The sequence below is a fragment of the Telopea speciosissima genome, chromosome 6 (assembly GCF_018873765.1).
Source record: "Telopea speciosissima isolate NSW1024214 ecotype Mountain lineage chromosome 6, Tspe_v1, whole genome shotgun sequence".
In the NCBI taxonomy this organism is placed as follows: Eukaryota; Viridiplantae; Streptophyta; class Magnoliopsida; order Proteales; family Proteaceae; genus Telopea; species Telopea speciosissima.
In genome coordinates, this window is record NC_057921.1 from 39,856,132 (window position 1) to 39,880,607 (window position 24,476).

A 24,476-nucleotide genomic window follows, 5' to 3' on the forward strand; every position below is an offset into this window, starting at 1 on the left:
CATTTTATTTGGCACAAATAGCATATTAAAAATTATATAATTCTACTTCTTTGCCAAATAAATACTAAAGAGTCAAACCAATGCAAGATATTCATCAAAAAATAAATTAACAAACTAAGTTCATCATATTATCATAGCAATAATGCAATATAGCATATGAAAATAATGAAATATAAATATCAAAGAATCAAACAACATTATAAATTATTAAATATAAAGAATAAAGGGTTGGTAAATTAGTACACTTACCTCTGTGATGCCATATTGAGTGCCTAGGCAGCAGGCCCTAAGGTCATCCACTATATTTCTACTTATGTGACCCTGTCAATCAATACTCAATAAAACAAAACATAACATAACCTAAAATAGTAAAATGCCAAAATTAAGTAATCATTAAAGCTTAAACATTCAAATACTTAGAGTGAAGAAAAGTCTAAAAAATAAAACCATCCAAAATCCAAAACAAATTGTTCAGTAAGTACCTCACAACTTCAAATTTCAATCCCAATTAAGCATATTTAAATCTTCTTGCTCCTGTTGTTTGTCCGCATCATTACTTTCTATACCAAAATCATCCTCAACATCTTCATCATCACGCATATCTTGTTCATCCAACTCCAACCCGAACTCCAGTTCTTCATTTGAAGACTCCTCAACCCTCCCCCTAGCACGCCGTGAATAAGAAGAGGGAAGGGGTGGAACTGAAGCGGTTGATGGTCCAAACCTCCTTGCTCTATTGGCGCCATAAAACGATGAAGATCATCCCCAAGGATGAACTAATTCATCATCTGAAGCCCCAGTCATCCACTCACTACTCCAATCTAGCTCATCAAGCTCCAGTGGATCATAATTTCTGCTTTGTTCCTTTCTTTCTTGGAACCTTACTTGAAGACGGCGATTATACTGGATGTAGACAAGATCATTTAAACGTTGATGCTCTAACCGATTCCTCTTCTTGGTGTGAATCTGAAAAACAAATAAACAATATGAAAATATTACTTTTTATTCTTTAAGTCATTCTTTCATAAAACATTAAAACCACACAAAAAACAAAAAATAAAAATAATATTAACTTAGTACTGAAATACTGAAGTACTTACAAACTCAAATATGCTCCAATTGCGCTCACAACCAGAAGATGAACAACAAAAACCAAGTAAGCGCCTTGCAAGCTTTGTAAGCTCAGGTGTAGAGCTTCCATGTTTTTCCCACCAAACGACTATAAATATATATAATATATATAAGAAAAAATATAGCTTAAATTAAAATCAACATACAATACAAAATACAAACAAGTAAAACAACTAAACAATATAAATTAAAAGAAAAAATACTTACGAGGACTCAACTTGTCCCTTTGTCTAATTGCCATATCCTTTGCAAAAGATCCTCTAGTTCCAGTATAAGCAACAGATTGTTCACTGATCTTGTCTTGCAAGGTTGTATCAGGCACCATCCTTACAAGAACATCATAAAAGGCATCATTTGCTTTATGCATTAAGGAGTTGGCTAAAGATTCATCTGATTCCATCTCAATTGCTTTAAAGTACTTGCTTGGATTAAGGAGAAATGCAGCCAAATATATTGGTCGCTCCATTTGACTTGTCCAACGCCTATCAATAATCTTTACAATCTTCTTCCATTTCCTTTCTATGCCCTTAAAATTTGATATTATGTGCTTCTCTGCCTCTTCCATTGCAACATATACTTCAGGCAATGCAGGCCTCTCATCTCCATCTACTATCCTCAATACTTGAAGAAGAGGCATTGATGCTCTCAAGCAATCCTGCACACCATTCCAGAAAGGTGTGGAAATAACTATTTCAACAATTTGCTTCCCCGCCTCTGTATGTGACAACTTAGATTGCTCCCAATGGTCAGAAAGAAATAATCTCCTCAAAGCATCCTTATGCTTCAATAAGCTCTGAAGTGTTAAAAATGAAGATGCAAATCTGGTTACTCCAGCCCTTACCAAGTCTGCTCCTTTTGTTTGTACCCTCATAGCTTCAAGAAGGCGAGCATGCCTATAGATAAAGGTAGTAATTTTTCTTCCCTTCAGTATCACAGACTTGTATATTTTTATATTGCCTATCTCCTCCATCATAAGGTCTAGGCAATGAGCTGCACATGGAGTCTAATACAACTTCTTTCTTTTCTCTATTAGTAACCTTCCAGTAGCAACATAATTGGAAGCATTATCAGTGACCACATGAACCACATTCTCCTCTCCAATCTCCTCAATCCTACTATCAAGGAGCTCAAATAACATTTTTGCATCTTGTATTTGACTTGATGCATCCACAGACCCCAAAAAAAAAAAAGTCCCTTCCGTACAATTGATAAGAAAATTAATTAAGTTCTTCCTTTCCTGTCGGTCCACCCATCAGACATGAGAGTGCACCCTTTCCTCCACGAGATTTTATGTTTATTTTTTATTTCATCAACTTTCTCCTTCTCAGACTTCAATAGAGGAACCTTATAATCGTGAAATGAAGGGGGCTTGAAACCTGGCCCATATTGTCCAATTGCCTCAACCAACTCCTCGAAGCTCCTTAGCTTCAATGCATTGAATGGAATGCCACTTTCAGAAGCCCACCTTGCAAAGTAAGAACGGAGTTTATCTCTTTCCTCCTCTGATCTCATACGGTTCTCCATTGTAGTCTGTTGGGGACCTTTACCGTGCCTCTCTGCAACAACCTCTTCAGGAGTCCGCCTCTTTACATGAGCATCCATGGGACCCCTTGTTGTTTGACTATCGTTTGAATGACAACTTTATTTTTTTTTGAAGCTGTTCCAGAGCTTGGAATAAGGCTCGAGTCCCCACCCCCTAAATCGGACTCTATATGCCTTTCTTCGGATCCTTCAACATGAAAATCTCCACCGCCAACATCCAAATCATCCAAATTTTCCATCCTCCTCTTCTTGTTTTTCAAGATCGCTTCTCTCATCTCTTTAGCAATTTTGGCAGTTGTCTTTGAGCACTTGGCTACATCTCCATAGCCACCAATCAAGTGTTGCTTCAATCTTTTTATTCCTCCCTTGGTATCCACCCCACAGAGGATACACTTGACACAATTTTTGTCTTCTAAATTAGGCCAGTATCCATACTTCCACCCCGGATCATTAGACTTGGCCTTTCTTTTCAGATCCTTGCTTGGATCAATCCCTGACCCCGCTGTACTTATATTTTTAGCCCCACTACTACCATCAACATTGGCCATTGTACTCCACTACTCCCTTTGTTTGATGTCTAGTTGTCTACAATGACAAAAAATAGAAAAAAATAAAAAATATAGAGAATTGAAGTGTATAAAAGCTTAAAAAGTAAAGAAAAAAACAACTATGTTATAGAAAGTGTAATCACTAATCAAACTATCACAGATTCACAATAGAATAAAATATTGAAGTGTTTGCTAGTCCAACCGAAGGCATATAGGAAGCAGGAATTTAGTAACACAGTAATACATTTCTGAAATTTGAAACTCTAAGCAAGTAAGCAGTGAAGCATAAAAAATGAAAAGATAATCAGGAAAAAATGAAATTTGGAACTTGGAAGGAAAAATACTGATTACAGATTTATAATTAGACTAATGAGGAAGAGAATAAGTGAAGCACTGAGACTGGAAAAAAAAAGAAAAAGACATTTACTGGCTGGAAATGCTGCTGGAATGGAAGACAATAGTGCTGGACGATGTATGAGGCTGCTGCTGCCAAAAGGAAGAAACACAGTCACAGAGAAGGTTAGAACTTAGAAGAACAGAGTTTAGAGTCTTCAGACTTTAGATTTTAGAAGAAGAAAAGAAAAAAACAAAATGGCACCTCTTACCGTGGAGGCGTGGAATTGGAGATGTCGACTCGCCGGTGGGGGTGGAGATTGAAGATGTCGCCGTTGGGGGCTGCCGGACTGGGGATGGAAGCTGGAGAAGAGGGACATGGAAGTGAATCAAGTGATGGAACAGCAGCAGCAATGCAGCATAAGAAAAAAAAAAAAAAAAAAAAAAACAAAAAATAGAAGAGAAGAAAAAGAAAAGCTGAATGACTCACGGACTTACCTTTAATGGAGTTGTTGTCGGACGCCGGTGGAAGATGGATATGTCACCGGTGGAGGTTGAGGCTTAGAAAGGGTTTAGGTTTTAGAAGGAAAAAAGAAGACAAGAAGAAGAAGAACAGTAGGGCCGCAGGGGTTAGAACTTAGAAAGGGTTTAGGTTTTAGAAGGAAAAAAGAAAAAAAGAAAAAAAAAAGAACAATACTTACCGCTGGAGATCCTCGCCGAGTCGCCGGACGCTGGTGGACGATGGGCAGTTGGGCACTAAGGAGTGAGGTTTGAGTGTTCGACGGAGTCGAAGTCGAAGAGAGTCGAAGTCGAAGAGATGAAGACTCGAAGTCGCCACTGCTTCTCTATTTTTCTTTCGCAGTCCTCAACTCTTCTTCTTTTTCGTGTTTTTCAACTTTTGGGGTCAATTGGTCAAATGGGTTTGGGGTTAAGTTGATTGGTGTTGAAATGTTGAATCGATTTAGGTGTTTTTGTTTTTTTTTTTTCTTTTTGTAACATATGATTCCATGCTTCTCAGAGCATGGAACCAAAAGCATCACACCAATCAGATTATATCAATTAGAATATCTTAAATTACATTAAAAAATTAAAAAACAAAAATCTTTTTTAAAAAAAATACATATGGCGACCGCCCAGAAGCATAGGCATCCTAAAGCGACCAAGGCGACGCCTTGCAGACCATGGCGCTCCATTTTTTGACAGACGAAATGGCGTCCTATCGCCATGGGCTTGGAAAACCGCCTGGTCGCCAAGGCGACGCCTTGATAACTATGAGCAGCAATATGGGCCATAGCTCTATACTCTGCTTCAGCAGTAGACCTTGCAATGGTAATCTGCTTCTTGCTCCGCTAGGTAATGAGATTATCACCAACAAAGGTACTGTTGTAATATGGGGTTCAATGGAATAATTGTCCATAGGGTTTTATCTTGTGTTGCCCTAGGGGTTTTAATGTCATTGTACTCCATATCTCATTATTATAAATAAAGAGTGGTCTATGTCTCTTTGACACAAGATACAACTTTCCGGCCATCATGGTATCAGAGCTCTAGGAGAAGAAATCGACCTAGGGATTCTCGCCGCCATGATCTTTTCTCTCTCTCTTTCTTCTTTCTCGATGTGAGCATTGCCACCACCTGTGCCTCTCTCTCTTTCTCTCGGGTTTCTTTCTAGCGCCACCGAGAGAGAGAGAGAGAGAGAGAGAGTTTCCGCCTCCTCTCTGTTCCGCCAACCTCAGTGGTGTTTTTCCACTGCCGCCGAGGGCCCTTTTTTTGCCCCGTTTATTTGATCTGCCTTTTCTCATGCATTAGAAAGGGCAAAAATTCTTTTTCGTGAAATTTATTTTTAGATCCTTGAAGTTCTGATTTTTCTCTGGATCTGTCAGTTGTTATTCCTCTTTTTGGGATGATGTTGGATTCTTCCTCAGCCACCTCTAGAAACGAAGGGCAAGTTCGCACTCCTGATGGCTTCCTCATATTCCCTGTTTGCGCCGTTCGCTTGGATGGTAGCAACTTACTTATGTGGTCAAGGTCTTGTTATCTCAACATTGATTCTCGTGGATATTTAGGTTATCTCACTGGTGCAAAAGAGAAACCCACCACTCCAGGTCCTGAACAAGATAAATGGAGTTCTTCTAACTCCCTAGTGATGTCTTATCTTCTCTCAAGCATGACACCTCAACTTGCTCGTGGCTATCTTCTGTTAGATACAGCTGCAAAAATTTCGAAGGTTGCTCAAGAGACTTATTCCCAGGTTGGGAACGATGCCCATGTCTTTGAATTTCATAAGTGGCTTAATGAGACAAAGCAAAAGGAACTCAGCTTGTCCTAGTACTACTCCGAGTTATGTAGCCTGTGGCAGGAATTGGATTTTTATGATACTTTCCAGGCCTCTACCCCTGAAGATGCAATCAAGTTCCAGAAACGTGAAGATAAATTCAGGGTGTATGATTTTCTTGCTGGTCTCAATGTGGAGTATGATCAACTTCGTGCATAGGTTCTTAGTAGAGATCCATCTCCCACTTTGGAGCAGGCTTATTCCTTGATCCAACTTGAGGATATTCTCCGTACTGCCATGCTGCCTCCTTCCCAGGATTGATCTGCACTTATATCTGCCCCTCCTGGGCAATCCAAAGGTGGTTCTTCTTGCCCCAATGATCATTCTGATCGTGAACCTCTTAAATGTGAATAATATGGGAAAGAGAGATACCAAGGAATTTTGTTGGAAGCTTCATGGGCACCCTTCTGCTTCTTCCACTAAGGGTTGTGGTCGTGGTCGTGGGAAACCTTCTGCAAATCATACTAAGATCACCACAGTTGATCATCCACCTGGTGCTGCACCTTCCACTTCTCAGGATGAACTTACCAAGCTTCTCCGTCATTTGGTAACCAAGCTGGACTCTACCAGCCCTGCTAGTTTTGCTTCCGCTTCCTCTTCCACCTTAGTTCCTTCGGATTCTGCCAATCCAGATATTTCTTTTGATGGTATTTGTGCATCCACTATTTTCCAATCATGGATTCTCGACTCTGGTGCTTCAGATTATATGACTGGTAAGGTCAATTTTTTCTCCAAATATTCCCCTTGTTCTGATAAGGATAAGGTCTGCATTGTTGATGGTTCTCTTTCATCAATTTCTTGGAAGGTATCCATCACATGCTCTCCTACTCTAACCCTAAATTCCGTTTTGCATGTTCTAAATTTTACTACTAATCTCCTTTCCATTAGTCGTCTCACTTTCGACCTAAATTGTAAAGTGATTTTTATCCTTTCTTATTGTCTTTTTCAGGATCTGGTAACGGAGGAAATGATTGGCTTTGGTAAAGCGTACAGCAGTCTCTATTTGCTTGATGTTGTTTTTTTTTTGGGTGAATAAAAATTTCAATATTAAAAGCAACCCTCAAAAAGGAGGGAAGAAACACGAGACAAGGACCAGCAGAAAAGGCTCAAATAGCGGAGCCCGCTGGCATAAGGGTGATAGAAGAAAGGCCCCAGGATACAACAATGAGTCTGTTCCTTGGGGTGTCAATACAAGTAGAGGGAGCAGCTAAACTATTTTTAGTTTTGATTTCAAAAGAGATGGAATCCCAAATTTGGTTGGTAGATCTCGATTTGGAGGTCCATTTCCTAAGATTTCTCTCCATCCAAATGTGGTTGATAGCCGCCGAGAAAGCCAATCTCCCAATCATATCACAGATAGTAGAGCCACCAAAAGTCATATCAACCCAAATCCACTCACGATCAAAAGGAAGAATCCTCCTGTTTGACGGCCAGCATTTGGAAAGGATGCCCTTCCAGATAGAGCGAGTAAAGGGGCAGCCAAATAAGAGGTCATTTGTATCTTCAGTCCCATTCCAACAAAGGCCACAGTTGGGGGAGACCATAATGTGCCGGTGTCTAAGGAAAGCTTGCTTTGGGAGGCAGTTGGATAAGACTCTCCAGACCGTGAAGCTGTGTCTTGGAATGTGGTGCTTGTACCAGACAAGTTTCCTCCAAGGGACAAGCGGAAGGCTAGTTCTGACAAGGTCCCAAGCTGATTTAGTGCTGAACTTTCCCGAAGTGCTAGGCATCCAAGAGACACAGTCTTCCCTGTTGAAAGGTCTTCTGGAAATTGTAGGAAGGAGAGCCCAAATAGAAGTAAGAGTAGGGGAAGTGGAGTCAGGGGGGTCCCATCCATCTTCATTTAGAATATCAGCCACCAAAGCATTTCTAGGAAGTCTCGAGTCATAAATCATTCTAGGGGTAACCTGGTGAAGCAGAATGCCCATAGGATGCCAGTGGTCCAGCCAGAGCAAGGTGGTATTCCCATTACCAATGTGAGAACATATAGATCCAAGAGTCAGAACTCTATTCTCAAGAATCTTGCGCCAGGTCCAAGAAGCATCTGAATGTATTTGGACCGACCAAATAGAGTCTGAGCAGAGAAGACCTGAATATATCCAATCCACCCAAAAACTTTTGGCCCTAGAAACAATCTTCCAAAGAAGTTTGATAATGCCAGCAGAATTCACATCTTTGATCCTTCTAATTCCCAAACCTCCTTCCTCTAAAGGATGACAAATCAAGTTCCAGCTGATAGGCCGGAGGAATCTAGTGGCATCAGTGCCTTTCCAAAGGAAAGAAGCCATGAGGGTATCCAAAGACTGAATGGTGGACTGAGGCAAGCCATAGATACCCGACCAGTAGATGTAGGAGGCTAGGAGAACAGACTGGACAAGAACCAATCGGCCTGCATAGGAGAGAAGCTTGCCCTTCCAGAGTTGTAGACGCTTCCTGATAAGATCCAGCATAGGAGTGCAGTGATGGGGCGAAAGTCTTGCTGGAATCATAGGCAGGCCCAAGTACTTCACTGGGAGTTGACCAATACTGAAGCCACAAATATCCTTCAAAGCAGCCTTGAAATCATCTGGGACACTAGCTACGAAGAGAAGGGACTTATGGGGGTTGATGTGGAGCCCTGATAAAGCTTTAAAGTGCTGCAAACAGTTCATGATGGACTTAAAAGAGGTGATGGAGGCCTTGGAGAATATCATGAGATCATCAGCAAATGCCAAATGTGAGAGTTTGAGGGTTTTGCATTTGGGAATGGGAGAGATGAGATTCTGGTCAGTGCAAAGCTGAATTTCCCTGGATAGAAATTCTAGGGCTAAGGTGAAGAAGTAGGGAGAAAGAGGACAGCCTTGTCGAATCCCTACAGTGGAGCCAAAATAGCCTGCTGGACTACCATTAATAAGAACTGAGAACTTTGGAGTGGAGATGCAGCAGTGGATCCAATGAATGAAGACTGCTGGAAATCTCATTTTGTTCATGACATTTGCTATAAAATCCCATCTCAGAGAGTCAAAGGCTTTGTGAATATCAATCTTCATAAGAGCAGCCGGGGAATGGTTTTTCCTGTTAAATCCTCTGACAATCTCATTGCAAAGAAGGATGTTATCACAAATACTTCTACCCGGGATGAAGGCTGACTGGTTCTCACTGACTAGCAGATCCACCACTTTCTTGAGCCTGGAAGCAAGGATCTTAGCTATAAATTTGTAGATCAGGTTGCAGAGGGCTATGGGCCTGAAATCAATCATCACTAAGGCTCCTTCCTTCTTAGGAATGAGGCAAAGAAAAGTGTGATTCACCTCGTTGATCTGGCTGGGGTTGAGGAAAAAACTAGTGATTGCTTTGATAAGATCATCCTTGAAGATATCCCAAGCAGCTAAGAAAAACCCCATGCTGAATCCATCTGGCCAGGGAGCTCGATTCAGCTTGGTGGAATGAATTGCAGCAATAATTTCCTCCTCATTTGGAATGGCATTAAAAGACTGAATGAGTTCATTTGGGATGAACTTGTTGAGCACATTATCAGGGACATGTTCAGTCTCATCCATAGTTGTCACGGCGTCACGGCGATCCAAGTTGGTGGAGGGGTGTCACGTCGATATATCGACATGTCGCCCGCCATGGCGTTGCCATGGCGAGCATGTCAACCATGTTTTATTTTTTATTTTCTCTATTTTTAATGTGTTAATAGATGTATACTCAAGCCATGTTTTATTTTTTCTCTATTGTTTCTCAAGTTTTAAGAAGAAAATTCAGAAATCGAAGAAGAAATCGAAGAGGGAAAGAGGAAATCGAAAGAAATCGAAGAGGGAAAGAAGACAGGAAGAAGAAATCGAAGAGGGAAAGAAGACAGGAAGAAGAAATCGAAGAAGAAATCGAAAGAAATTGAAGAGGGAAAGAAGAAATCGAAGAGGGAAGAAGAAATCGAAGACAGGAAGAAGAAATCGAAGAGGGAAAGAGAGTCAGGAAGAAGAAATCAAAGAGGGTCGCCATGGCGTAGGTCGCCATGCAGCCCTCTCTAGCGCCAGGACGCCATGGCGACGCCATGACAACTATGGTCTCATCCAAAGGACCCGAGAAGAGATTCTTGAAGTAATTCACAGCCATATCTTTGACACCATTCACAGTGGTAACTGGAGATCCATTAGGAGCAGCTAGCTGAATTATGGAGTTATGATTGGTTCTTGATTTCAGAGAACGATGAAAATAAGCTGAATTGGAATCCCCAAGTTCAAGCCACCTAATCCTGGATTTTTGCTTCAGGAAGCTTTCTTCTTGATTGAGGAGCAGAGATAATTCAAGGGTAGTAGCTTTCTCATCTGTAGCCAATTGATCATTGAAGTTGTCCATCTAAATTTGAATCTGAATATTTGCAAGCTTATCCTGGCAGTCCTTGACATTTTGGGAGACATTTCCAAAGGTGCTGAGGTTCCAGGATTTGAGAGTATTTTTTACATTCCTGAGCTTCCTAGCCAAGGCTAAAGAGGGGAGGAGAAAGCTTGCACAGGCTTGTCCCAAGCATCCTTGACTGTGGACAGGAAAGAGGGGTGTTTGGACCACATATCAAAGTATTTAAAAGGTTTTGGGCCAAAGGAGTTATAGGGCTGGATGGATAAAGCTATGGGGCTGTGATCAGATATACCAGGGGGGTCAAAATTTGCAGAGGAGGAAGGAAAGGAAGCCAGCAATGATTCATTTACTAAAATCCGATCCAACTTGCAGGCTATTCTTGCAGGACCAGCCCTTTTATTGCTCCAGGAGAAGGGGGGACCTGTCCATCTGAGATCATCCAAGCTCAAGTCCTCGATACAATCATTGAAAGCAGCCATTGATTCAAGATCCAAGTGGTCACCTCCCTGTTTTTCATAGCCATATCTGATGACATTAAAGTCACCACCAATACCCCAAGGGAGAGAATCTATGGAACCCGCAAGGTTACGGAGGTCTGTCTAAAGATCTTGTCTTAGCATAGGGCAGTTGAAGGCATAGGTAATAGTGAAGAAAAAGGAGAATTGGTTTAAGCTATCAGAGAAGCTTAGATGGAGGAATTGGGCTGAAGAGGAGATCGGAGAAATTTTGATTTTAGAGGGATCCCAGATGATCCAAATACGGCCATCAGGATGGTTGATGTTGTTACCCCGTCTCTCTGCCATGCTCTTCCTAATGTTGTTGATCCTGCTATTCCTTCTAACTTACTACTTTGGCACATAGTTATCAAGGCGTCGCCATGGCGTCTAGACTCCTTGGTCACCTTGGACGCCTTGGGCGCAATGGCGAGCGCTTTGCCGCCATGGCGGTGTCGCCTTGTTTTTTAACCCTCTAAAACGCCATGGTCACCTTCCCGCCTTGATAACTATGCTTTGGCATAGATGTTTAGGACACCCTCCTATGGTCACCTTAGTTAAAGCTTTTCCTAATTTATTTTCTAAATGTACTCCTAAGGATTTTTTTGTGATGCTTGCATTTTAGCCAAGCAAACACGTTCTTATTCTAGTTCAAATTCTCAAAGTGATTCTCCTGTTATGTTAATTCATTATGATGTGTGGGGCCCTTCCCGATGTTCTTCAATTTCTGGTTTTAAGTAGTTTGTCTCTTTTATTGATTGTCATACTCAGTACACTTGGATTTATTTATTACACCATGAAAGTGATTTTTTCCATTGTTTTCAGTCATTTCATAATTTTGTGCATACTTAGTTTAATGCCCAAATTAAAATTCTCCGTAGTGACAATGGTAAAGAGTACACCGATGGGGCATTTCATGCTTATCCTGCATCTCATGATGTCCTCCATCAGACCAGCTGTGTTGACACACCGACGTAGAATGGAGTGGCTGAATGTAAGAACAAGCATTTACTCAAAGTGGCTCATGCACTTATGTTTGAAATGAATGTTCCTCCTCATTTTTGGAGTGAGGCTGTTTTAACCGCTGCATACTTGATCAACCGCATGCCTACCCGTTTGCTCAACTTTAACTCGCTCGTGAAGGTTCTCCAAGGAAACAATTCCTTCACCGTTCCACCGAAGGTATTTGGTTGTGTATGTTATGCTCGAAATCACCAACATCCTGGTAACTTGGTACCTCGAGGATTGAAGTGCATTTTTGTTGGTTATTCTCATACCCAGAAAAGGGTTTCGATGCTACCATCCTCCCACTCGTTGGATGTTGGTTACTATGGATGTGGTGTTTAATGAAGCTGTCCCATATTTTCCTCCGGCCTCTCGTCATGGGGGTGATTTCGTTGGTGCCAAGATGCTTGATATGCTTGATATGCCTATTCCTATACCACATCCTAGTGATGACCCTGCCCTTCAGTCCAGGGGGAGGCAACATCACCAGTTGTTATTCTTTCACCACCTAAACCTCCTATTGTTCATACATATAATCGTCAAGGTCAAAGAGACACCACTGTAGCTGCTCTAGAGCCACCGGCTCCTCCTATATTGGATCTAGGTATTTCTTCTTCACCTTTACCTATTGTGTCTGACCTTCCTTTGGGTTTACCTATTGCTCATCGTAAAGGGGTTAGAACTTGTACACAACATCCTATCTCCTAGGTTGTTTCGTATGAGTCTCTTTGTCCTTCATACCGTGCCTTTGTTTCCTCTTTGTCCTTTGTTTCTCTTCCCAAAATTTGGTAGGAAGCTCTTCGCGATCCAAAGTGGAAGGCAGCCATGTTGGAAGAAATGCATGCTCTGGAGAAAAATGGCACTTGGGATCTGGTCCTCCTTCCCGAGAAGAAAACAGTTAGCTGCAAGTGGGTGTTTGCTGTTAAACAGAATTCAGATGGAACTATTGATAGGTTCAAGGCCCAGCTGGGTTCTAGAGGGTTCACACAAACCTATGGTTTTGACTACCAAGAAACATTTACCCCTGTTGCAAAAATGAACACAATACGTGTTATCTTGTCTTGTGTAGTTAACCTTGGTTGGGAGTTGTAGCAAACAACAACCATAACCTTATCCGGAACTAAATGGGGTCGGCTACATGGATCCGAAGAGGCCATGACAGAAAAGGAAATAAGAGAAGTAGAAAAAAAGTAAAAAGTAAACAAGAGCAAAAGGAAGTAAAAAAATTTTTAAATTACTAAAGGAAAAAGTCTAAGCAGTAGTCAAAGCAGCATCCCCTTACAAGGGGTCGGCTACACGGGTCCTTGTCCTTCAAACAACTCTATCTGTAGTCATACTAGGATCGAGCCCTACCATATGCATATCCTTTCTTACCACTTCTCCAATAGTCATTTTAGGTCTGCCCCTACCTCTTTTGGCTCCTACAAGCTGAATCTGGTCACTCTTCGTTACTGGTGCATCCTTGGGTCTCTGTTGGACATGACCAAACCACCTCAAGCGGCTCTCACGGAGCTTTTCCTGGATTGGTGCAACTCCCAATTCGGTTCTAATACAAACATTCCTTACTCTATCTCTCTTGGTCTTGCCGCACATCATCCTCAACATCCTCATCCCCGCTACTTTCATCTTATCTATATTACTCTTCTTAACTGCCCAACATTTTGCCCCATATGTCATTGCTGGTCTTATTACTGTCATGTAGAATTTCCCCTTAAGCTTAAGGGGAGTTGTAACAATTAGATGTAAAAAATGCTTTTTTACATGGGGAATCAGAGGAAGAAGTTTATCTTGATATTCCTCCAAGTTTTGCCACTCAGGAACCTTGGCTGGGAGTTGTAACAATGAGATGTAAAAAATGCTTTTTTACATGGGAATTAGAGGAAGACGTTTATCTTGATATTCCTCCAAGTTTTGCCATTCAGGAGACCCATGGGAAGGTATGCAAGCTGAAGCATGCCTTATACAGTTTAAAACAGTCCCCATGGGCTTGGTTCTGCAGATTTCATTGTTCAATGGTCTCATTTAGCTACACTCAAAGCAATGCTGACCATACTCTTTTTATCAAGAGAACTGGAACCAAGATTGCTATTCTTATCGTCTATGTAGACTATATTGTGGTTATGGACAGCGACAAGGAGCAGATCTCTCACCTAAAGGATTATCTTGGGAAGGAATTTGAAATCAAGGACCTTGGCCTATTATAATACTTTCTTGGAATTGAGGTTGCCCGCTCTACCAAGGGTGTATTTCTTTCTTAGAGAAAATACACCTTGGATTTATTATCTGAGACAGGCATGTTGGGCTGCAAACCATAAGATACCCCTCTTGAGGCCAATGTTCATCTTTCCAACAAAGTTGGTGATCCTGCTGATAAAGAGTAGTACCCAAGGTTAGTGGGCAAGCTAATCTATCTTTCTCATACACGACCGGATATAGCTTTTGCAGTTAGCTTGGTCAGCCAGTATATGCATGACCCTTATTCTTCCCATTGGGATGATATTATCCAGATTTTGCGATACTTGAAAGCTGCCCTAGGCAAAGGTGTTTTATTTTCTCCTCATGATCATATGCGAGTCGAAGCCTTTATAGATTCTGACTGGGCCAGTTCTCTTGACGATCAATGATCTACTTCTGGTTACTGTACGTTTGTTGGAGGTAAGCTGGTCACCTGGCGAAGCAAGAAGCAATCGGTTGTTGTCCGATCAAGTGCTGAAGCTGAGTTTCGTGCCATGTCCCATGGCATCTGTGATTAATGTGGCTAAAAGGGTTGTTGAGGGACTTAGGTCTACCTACATCTTTACCTATGATGCTTTACTGTGACAACAAGTCTGTGATCAGTATTACCCACAATCCAGTGCAGTACAACAGAACCAAGCATGTGAAAATTGATCAACATTTCATTAAATAAAAGCTCGAATAGGCTCTAATTTGTACTCCTTTTGTCAAGTCTAGAGATCAGTTGGCTGATTTTTCACCAAGAGTCTTAGTAGTTAATATTTTGGTCCTCTTGTATGCAAGTTGGGCATGTGTGATATTCATGCGCCAACTTGAGGGGGAGTGTTGTAATATGGGGTTCAAGGGTATAATTGTCCATACGGTTTTATCTTGTGTTGCCCTAGGGGCTTTAATGTCATACAAGACACAATTTTCCAGCCATCAGGTACAATAACCAGTAGTGGAACGCCTGTCACTAGCTGAACCAGCCCAATCCACATCAGAAAAACCAACCACATCTATATGTCTGTTAGGCCGATAAATGAGACCTTTAGTAGGAGCACCTTTGAGATACCTCAACACTCGAACAACAGCTTCCCAATGAGATTTCCAAGGAGAATGCATAAACTGACTGAGCACACCCACTGCAAAGGAAATATCAGGCCTGGTAACCGTCAGAGAAATAAGCTTCCCAATCAGGCTTCTATACTGGTGCACATCCTTGAGAGCTTCTCCATCATAAACAAAGTCATCAATAGTATAAGAAAGAATGTCATGATGTTCTCTTCTACAGTTATCTTCTAGCAAGTAAACAGTTTTGTTTCAACTTTCAATTCTTTACTTTAGGTATCTCTTGATTATATAATAAATGCTGAGATTTATGAATTTCTAATTAGTGTGTTCAATTGTTCTGCTATTAGGAAGAATTCCAATGTTTCACCTCCTTAAAGTATGCGAGAAAAAAAAATAGTCTGATTCTGGCCAAGCTGTCTAAGATGATTATATTCATTTCATGTTGCCAATTTCCTGCTTTGTGGTTGATCAAGTTATATTGCTGAGTTCTTACTATGATTTTGGTTTCTAATAGCTGTTCTGTTCAATTTTCTTTGTTAAACAGGGGTTGTGGTTGCGCCTTTTGAAATTGGGTGCAACAGATGATCCTCTTTCATCTTTCGAATATGGGACAATCCTTGGTATGCTTCTATGAGATGCCATCTCCTTGATTTGTTGATGTTAATTTTTTGCATTTCATCGCACTGAAATGCAAATTATACAGATCATTATTCTCTTTTATCATTCAGGAAAGAAGGTGCAACTTTTTGTTGTATCAGTTAATTTTCAAATTATCATTCAAAAAAGAGGATGCAACTATTTATCTGTTGGAGCTGCGTAAATCGTTTTGGTGTATTAGTGAACTTTTATTGGTTTGCAGCTTTAATTGAGTCTGATGCAGAGGGCATTGGAGGTAGTGGGTTTGTTGAATGTATAAGAGAACACATTCATTCGGTAAGTAACTCCAGATAGAATATTTTGTTTGAATGTTTTCTATGCATGAAAATCTTTTACTTATAGCTCGTACGTTCTCAGGGATGGCTTGGTCAGTTAACGGAGGAGCAGTTTGTTGCCGTGAAAGAACTGGTATGTTGTGATGTTGTCAAAAGAGGCTCTAATTTACAATAGGAGCGTGCATAACTGAATAAGTATCTTCTGGTTGTAAAGGAATTATTTTTTTTGGTTTGATTAAAATCAGAGCTACTAGAGGGTGGGCCTTGGTGCAACGGTAAGGTTGCTCCATTGTGACCAAGTGGTAACAGGTTCAAGTCTGGAAACAGCCTCTTTGCGAAAACAAGGGTGAGGTTGCGTACATTATGACCCTCCCCAGACCCTGCAGTGCCAGGAGCCTCGTGCACTGGGTACACCCTTTTTGTTTTTAAATCAGAGCTACTCCCTTCAATGAAAATTGTTTGTCACAGTTTCCTGGGGGAATAAATTAAGCTCTCATAAATCGATTAAATTTTCTTTAGCATGAGAAGTTGAACTAATTAAGTGATAGTTGGGTCGAAGGATTCCTTAAATATGAGTTTCTTTATATGAGACACCATCTTTGTACAATTTTACTTGACTTTTCTTCATTTGTTGTCAAAAGAGACTCTAATTTACAATAGGAACATGCATAACTGGATAAGTATCTTTCGGAAGTGAATGAGTTTTTTTTTTTTTTTTGGTTTGATTAAAATCAGAGCTACTCCCATCAATGAAAATTGTTTGTCACAGTTTCCTGTGGGAATAAATTAAGTTCTCACATATCGATTAAATTTTCTTTAGCATGAGAAGTTGAACTAATTAAATGATAGTTGGGTCGAAGGATCCCTAAATATGAGTTTCTTTTTCCACCAAAAAAAAATATGAGTTTCTGTATATGAGACACCATCTTTGTACAATTTTACTTGGCTTTTCTTCATTTTTATTGTCCTACGTGTCCTCGCTTAGTTTCATTGGTGTATCTTTGAAGTCTTACCATATCCATTAATGTTAACCTGTCTTATTGGACCTTATTGTGAAACTTCAGCTAAAAACAGCAATTAGTCGTGCCACCTCTCGGAATGACATGGCAACTGTGAGAGATGCTCTTGAAGTATCTGCTGAAATGTTCAAGAAGGACTCTAATAATGTTCCAGACTATGTTCAACGTCATCTCCTTTCTCTTTCAATTTGGGAGGAATTACGGTGTGTATCATATAGGAATTTTTATCACTCGTACTGTGTCATTAATTCTTTTTCTTTCTTCTTTTTGTGATAATTCAAAAAGAAAGTTTCATTTAAGATATGAAAAACGATAGTACACGATAAGAAAGGTGAACCAGGAAGTTCATCCGAGAAAGAATAGTAGATGGCTGGCTATAGGATGTCCAGACAAGGATATAAGGGAGGATGTAAAACTTCATAATCCCTAAGCTGATTCTCCCAAGTCTGGTTGAGTGTTACATCTCTGAACGTTTACTGCAAAAACTGTAGTTTGATTTTTCGTTTTTCTGTTCTTTGATGAACAATTTTTTCCCATTCATTGTTGATGTTCTTAACAGCTTCTGGGAAGGATACTTTGAGTATTTAATGGACCAGTCTTCAAGCAAGTATGTGCGCTACTTACCTGGAGGCTTTGTTATATGCATCAGCTTTATTCTTGTTCCATTATAGTCTTATTGCTCTAACTACGTTGCTTTTCCTTCGTCTGATTTTCCAATGTTCTGTGGATAAACTTTTCACTTGGTCAACTGAATTTCCTTTTGGCATGATAAATCCCTGTGGAACCTTTATAAAAGGATTTCCTTCATGTGCATAACTCTTGTGGATTCAAGCAGGGTAGATGCTCTGCTTTAGCACCAAGGGCCTAGATTTTTCTGATCCAACTTAATATTTGAAATAGGGAGATGGTTCCCTCTGATGCCCATGTGCAGTTTCAGGCGTTGGAGGGGGGGATCATTACAGGAAACCCTTAAATAGGGGGTGTTTTGGGGATTTCAAAGCGGGGCCACTACAGTAAAATGGGTGGGGGCGTGCAAAAGGAATTGGGACACTTGCATCTTGGGGATCTTTTCCCTTTTGAAATATCTCAATATATATGATCATATGTTTTACATATGTTTCTGTTTTCCTCCTTTTTTTTACCCCCTATTTATAACAAATGATAATATGACCAGAAGACCATCCTTACATAAGATGTCTTATTGCTTAAATAGCGAAAACTACAAAGTCCATGGAATGTCTATTATTAAGACCAAAATATCAGTCCGAGACGTAGCAAGGCAATGTAAAGAGATCACAGAAAGCAATTCCTACACCCTAACCAACCATGCTTCTTCTCCTGATCACTAATCACCCTAGGAGTGCTAGATTTAATATCAATTATCCTCCAATTCACTCTTTGTGCATGAACTAATTGTAAAATGGAATACTTTGAATTGATAGATATACGGGGGAAGAGATGTTCTGAATCAATTTTCATATTTCAAAAAAATCATCAGAAAAAAGGAATGGAGTGATAAGGTGACAGTGGCTGGCTGTCAAGTGTGCCCATTAAATAGCGCCCTCTTAGTAAGCAGCTTGCAGTGCTTCCCACTATGATTGATTGATGTCTTTCCTTCTTCAAACAAATTTGACTTTTGAACTTAGACCCTTCTGTCTCCAATGTGCCATCTGATGTAGCACACTTTTTGGGCTTATCAAATCAACTTACAATAAAAATAACACACAGCCGAACTGACTGACCACACAACATAGTAGGCTTTGAAACTAAAACAATTCTTAGGAAATTCTTCTAAACTACTCTTCAATGCCCCTGCCAGGCCTTAAGGGAGATAATCTTTGTTCAGAAGTTTGAACTCTAGCTTAGGAGCTCCTCCACCACTCCTTCCTGTCATCTGTAGAACTACATGTTCATATGTTTTGGGAATTGGTTTGTCATAGTTTTAATTAGCTCTGTAGAAATCTTCATCCAAGTTCATAATGATAATGTTTGCATATGATTATTTGTTACCTCAGAGAAGCCAATTACGTGACACTGGTGACAGCACAACTAATTATTGTGGCATCACACACGGTATGTTCTTTTATCATATTTACCAATCTATGTCTGCCATGGAAGTAGTGAATCTCACCAAGTTCACCATGCTGTGGTGAATGTAAAGAACAGCTAAAAGTCACTAGGGGAAGCGGCTCAAATCTGTCTGAAAGTCTCATTGGTTACAAAAAGGCCATTTTTCTATGAATGTAGTGGTATTTTTATAATTTGTTGTCTTACGCTCACTATTTAGCCACTTCCCCTACTTATCTTTGGCTAAATCTTGCCCACTGAGACGGGTGCAGTGTGGTCACTCACAAAGGTACGCCCACATCTGTCCCTATGGCAGGTCCTATACTTAATAAATAGGTGTCCCCTAGGTGTTCAGGTGCCTTGGGCGCCTTGGTTGCCTTGTGATTTTGCCTTGCTTCCAATCCCTCGCCAATGCCTTGGGTTGCCTAGACACCATGACATTATGCTTTTGTTACATTTGGGTTAAAAAAATATCTTGCCCCACAGAAAAACTGAAGCCCACTTTTTAAGATATTTTGGCTATCAGACTGTTGAAAAGACAAGGGGGAAAGAGTCAAAGACATAGTGGGGCCCCATGATTGAGGTGGGGCTGAAATTTGACCCATTGCCAATGTAGAGGGTTTTCCATTTGTCCAACAGTTATAGTAGCCAAGCCAACATAACAAGTTCTTCAAATCAAGCTGCCCACCTGCAGAGCTTATCATAATTGTCATGCAAACAACTTTTTTCCAAATTTGTATATACAGTGATTTCTGATACAAAATCCCCCACCCCCTTTTTTCCATGTCAGGCTGGGTTAGGACTTCCTGATAATGATGCTTGGTACATAATTGAGACAATTGCTGAGAAAAACAATATTGGCTACAAGCAGTTTGTAAGTTGTCATTTTGTTTCTTCCCCTTTTCCTTTTTCTTCTCCTTACTCTTATTCTTTTGTTATGGTTTCTTTGACTATGGCTTGATGAGGATTTCCCTATATAGTTATAGCAAGTGAACTATATTCATCCCAGCTAACACTTCATTGACAAGTGGAATTGCCTACGTTAAGCAAAACCTTGGAGAGTTTTTTAGAGAAATTTCTGACTTTTGAGATCAAGCTTTAGGGTTGTAACAGCCCCCTTTTTTTTTTACCCTGGATATGCAACAAGAAAGATTTTATTGAATTGCAAAAATTGCGTACACAAGATTACAAGGCCACAACAAACAATAAAGATGAATGCAAGGTTTTAGGACTCTGTTTCACCAGGCCTTGAAACCGAGTTCTGCCAAGATGGTGTATTTTTTCTCGTCTCTACTCGGTGGTGGGTTTTAGTGGCCATGTGGCCAAGATAAGTCCTGAAACTTGACTTCCACCCTATTTTAGGCCTTCTAAACACAATGGAAATATTAGTTTTTACAAATTCAAACCCAAAATGATACTTTGACTTCGGACCCTATGTTGGTGTCTACAGCGTACGTGAAGTCTACCCTAGGCTATTCCACACAATAGTTAGAACACATATAATTAAAGTAGATGTGTAAACAACTTAAATAAGCATGAGGAATTAAAAAACATCAAACCATTAGGCATCATATTCTATTTCATAATCATACATGGTGATGGTTCAACAGTTTGTTAATAATGGTTAGAAACTTGGAAAGAGACAGATTAAACAAATACAAGTGTAAGTGTGTAACAAGAACTACCATATGAGAGTAGCCTAGTACTGAAATGAGAGTCGGGCCGGACCATCAAAATTACCATGTTGTTGTTGTTGTCGAATCAAGCTCTACTCTGATTGAATCACAAGGGTGGCCATGACATATTATGCTGGAAGTAACACTCGAAGTTGTCCACAACAGCCCTATAAACCAAATCATCATTGGAGGAACCCTAACCTAGGGTATATATCGCTGAAACGTAAGGAACTTGATCGAAAGCCACCGCTACTAGATGGTACCCGTGGAATCCAAATCGGCACCGACATTTATGGCGGGGGGCCGGGACCCCAAAGATGCTTTCCACAAAACCTGACCCTCATACTCATAGGCAGAGGGTAATGATGATGAAGAGCTGGCCTTCCCAAAAGCCCAAAACTGACCATACCCAGTATAGTGACTATACTCAGAATAGATGCTCCTCGTGCCATATATGGATGATGGTGCATGCCACAGCTCCCAATGATGAATACCACTCTCCATACTCATGCCTCCAATATTGTCATCCATGCTATCTTGTTGCTCCCCAGCTAATGGTGTGAATCGGCAACATGAGCCTCTCCTGTAGGCAAGTCCACCATGGTCCTCATCCTGTGTGGCATGAGTGTACTGAGTCACTCCTATGAAGCGCACTGGCTCTGGCTCCTGGTAGTGATACCTCTCGTGCATACCCCCATCATCCCCATCACCATCATCACTATCATCACCATCACCACCATCATCATCACCACTACCGGTGCCTGAACCTGGCAACTCAAGGTTCTCCTCATCAACCCCACTAGCCTGAGACTCGAAAGGTCGGGGTGTCTGTCAATGCACACGGCCCTCATGAGACAACATATACTCATCCATGTCAGTACCCATCTGAGTAGTTATCTCCGGGTTGGGCCTACCCCCAGCCTGATCCATAATTGGCTCACCTCAATCCCTTACCTACTGGTATAGGTGATCCTTATCATAGTTGTCAAGGCGGCAAGGCGGTGGAGGGGTGTCTAAGCCATAGTTATCATGGCATCCAAACTCCTTGGTCGCCTTGGACACCTTGAGTGCCATGGCGTTGTCGCCTTGATTTTTGGCTCTCTAAAACGCCATGGTCGCCTTCCCGCCTTGAAAACTATGGCCTAAGTGTTTAGGCAACAAGGCGCCCGCCTAGGCGACCAAGGTGCCCCCAAGTGTTATTTTTTACCTCCCCCCTTTTCTAACATTTTTTACTATGCTACAATATTTTAGTATACTACAATATATACCTTATGTCATAAAAAATCAACATTAAGCCACCTCAAGTCATCAAACATTAAGTCACATCAAGCCATCAAAAATCAATATTAAGCCACATCAAGTCCTCAAAAATCCACATAGAACTAGAAGATAGCAGAACTGAAGAAGGAAGTTATTGGAAGCTTGAAACAATCAAACATACATTTGGTTTATACTGTTCTTAGAATATATGATCTTATCTATAAGTAATTAAATTGCTCTCGATTTAGAGAAATGTTCTTGTTCTCTAAGAAGTTTGACTAGTCAAATGATTTTATTTTTACATGAGACTTTTAGTATTAGGTAGAGCACAAACCTAGCTTTCCAACAAATCTAAAATTGCTTAAATCTGATTTATATTGAAGAAGTTATGTTCCGGTCAAACCTTATTTGGTACGCGCAAATGCAGTCAAAATCGCTCTGAATGAAAATATTTTTAGATATCAAAACAAATTAAATATTTGATCGCACTTTTGGTTTTTAGCAATGGTTTACCATATTAAGATTTATAGAATTTTTAAATATGAGAAAAAACCCCTACATTAGAAAGTTGAAAATTTCACCTACTGTCGAAAATCCAAATTTTGTTCTTGAACTGGGGGGGGTTGACTTTTTGTCCTTTTGGAATTTTATTTTTTTAACTATTTTATTAGATTCAAATAGGGGGTATTTGCTTATTTATGAATAATATATTAAGTAAATGAAATACCAAACATAAAAACATTTACTTAAATGATATTTGGCATAAATAAGTGTCAGAACCGGGTCCAATACCAATAAAACCATTGCAAGGTGCCTTGCAATAAGGCGCCTGTCGCCTAGACCCCTACAAAACCACCTTGGTGCCGCCTTGACAACTATGATTCTCATCATTTGAGTCGATCTGGAAAACATCGGCAGGCTCGATTGGCATGTTATCACCCTCTATGGCTTGGTGTAAGTGATACATCTTCAATCTCATGTTGTAATGCACAAACACCAACTGCTCCAATTGTTTGTGACCGTGTCGGTTCCGCCTCCTACTATAGATGAATGACAATGTACTCCAGTTGCGCTTGCATCCAGAGGCGGAACAAGTTTGAGATAGCACCTTAATTGCTACCGTTCTTAAGTACGGTGCATCTTTTCCATAGAGGACCCACCATTCGCCTGCATTAGAAGTTTAAAATATTAGGATTATTTATAGGTACATGATTTAAATGGAGACAAGATGACATAATGACAAATAATGCAGAGACATATCAGGGTCTACGGTTTGTCTACTATTCACTGTGGCTTCACGACTGATACTACTAACTGCATCCCTAAAGACCTTTATCTATGTTCATTTCAAGCATGCCTTGGATTAGTACACCATATAGTAAATTACTATTAATAAGTACCAAGTACCAACTCTCGCCTCATTGTTGCATTTTGACTGCTCCTTAGCTTTAGGGACCAACTCTTCCACCACTAACTCCACTGCTCTATTAGTGTATCATCCAACCCAAGGTTATGAATATGTAAAATTGTTAATCAAATGTAAATTAAATATCTTGTACTAAACATATAAAAGTATAAAACTCAGTAGCTTTATGTAGTGGATGGGACAAGTGCTTTTCCCATTGGTCTTCAATGATTTTGATATACCCCTTCCCACCTTTAGGGAATGCTGCTCTCACTCTTTCTTTCATTAGTTGCATGGTAGCATACACATGTGGCAAGGTCGGATTCTTCTCTATGTCTACGATATTCAGAACCCTTACCACTAGATCCAATATAAGAATGACTCTCTTCAAATCATGCCAGAATTGGTCACTAGAGATGGTAGTATGTGCTGCCCTACCCCTTGGTGAACTTGACTCTCTCCAACCAAACCACTTCTCACTAGCAAACATAAATCTCAGGCCAACCATCTTATCCTGAAAGCTCTGCAATGCAATGTAATTGGTGGCAAATTGAGTAATGTTAGGCCTCACCAAATTCCCTCCGCATTTATCCCTTAATAATTGTAAAGATTATCCATGGTTATATGCAAATGTGGTCACTTGTCTTGCTCACTTGACCACACCCACTACCAAAGATTTCTTTCCCTTATCTTTAAGCATGAGGTCAACGCAATGGGCTTCACATGGAGTCCAGAAAAGATGCACCTTCTTTCTTTTTCTATTCATCAATTTCTCTCCTGTCCTCTTAAAATTACTCCCGTTGTCCATCACTAGTTGGACAATGTTTTGTGGCTCTACTTCTTCCACAGGACCACTACTTCTTTCAACAACTAGTATATGTACATTGCATCATTTTTCTCCTTTGATGCATCCACTGACTTTAAGAAGACGGTCTTGCCATCACAATAGACCATGAAGTTGATGATGGACTGTCTAGTGTGTCCAGTCCAACCACCACACATAATAGTAACTCCATAATTAGCAAACCTTATTTGGTGTGCGCGAATGCTGTCAAAGTCGCTCTGAATGAAAATAATTTTTTACACATCAGAACAAATGA

General features: G+C 40.4%; 1 protein-coding gene and 1 long non-coding RNA gene across 3 annotated transcripts in view; one reads left to right on the forward strand and one right to left on the reverse strand.

Moving 5' to 3' along the window:
* Positions 1–24,476, forward strand: part of LOC122664099 (DENN domain and WD repeat-containing protein SCD1) — a 149,869-nt gene that overhangs the window by 94,125 nt on the left and 31,268 nt on the right. For both annotated transcript variants that reach the window (XM_043859789.1, XM_043859788.1), the window contains exons 15-21: positions 15,562–15,637; positions 15,877–15,950; positions 16,032–16,082; positions 17,014–17,171; positions 17,528–17,575; positions 18,984–19,041; positions 19,826–19,909. In XM_043859789.1, the coding sequence (XP_043715724.1) occupies positions 15,562–15,637; positions 15,877–15,950; positions 16,032–16,082; positions 17,014–17,171; positions 17,528–17,575; positions 18,984–19,041; positions 19,826–19,909 (549 nt within the window). The remainder of the gene's footprint in view (positions 1–15,561; positions 15,638–15,876; positions 15,951–16,031; positions 16,083–17,013; positions 17,172–17,527; positions 17,576–18,983; positions 19,042–19,825; positions 19,910–24,476) is intronic.
* On the reverse strand, positions 776–22,775 carry LOC122664101. Its single transcript, XR_006333285.1, has 3 exons — positions 22,764–22,775; positions 15,236–15,244; positions 776–998 (listed from the first exon to the last, which is right to left on the reverse strand). It is a non-coding gene; the product is annotated as an uncharacterized LOC122664101 (long non-coding RNA).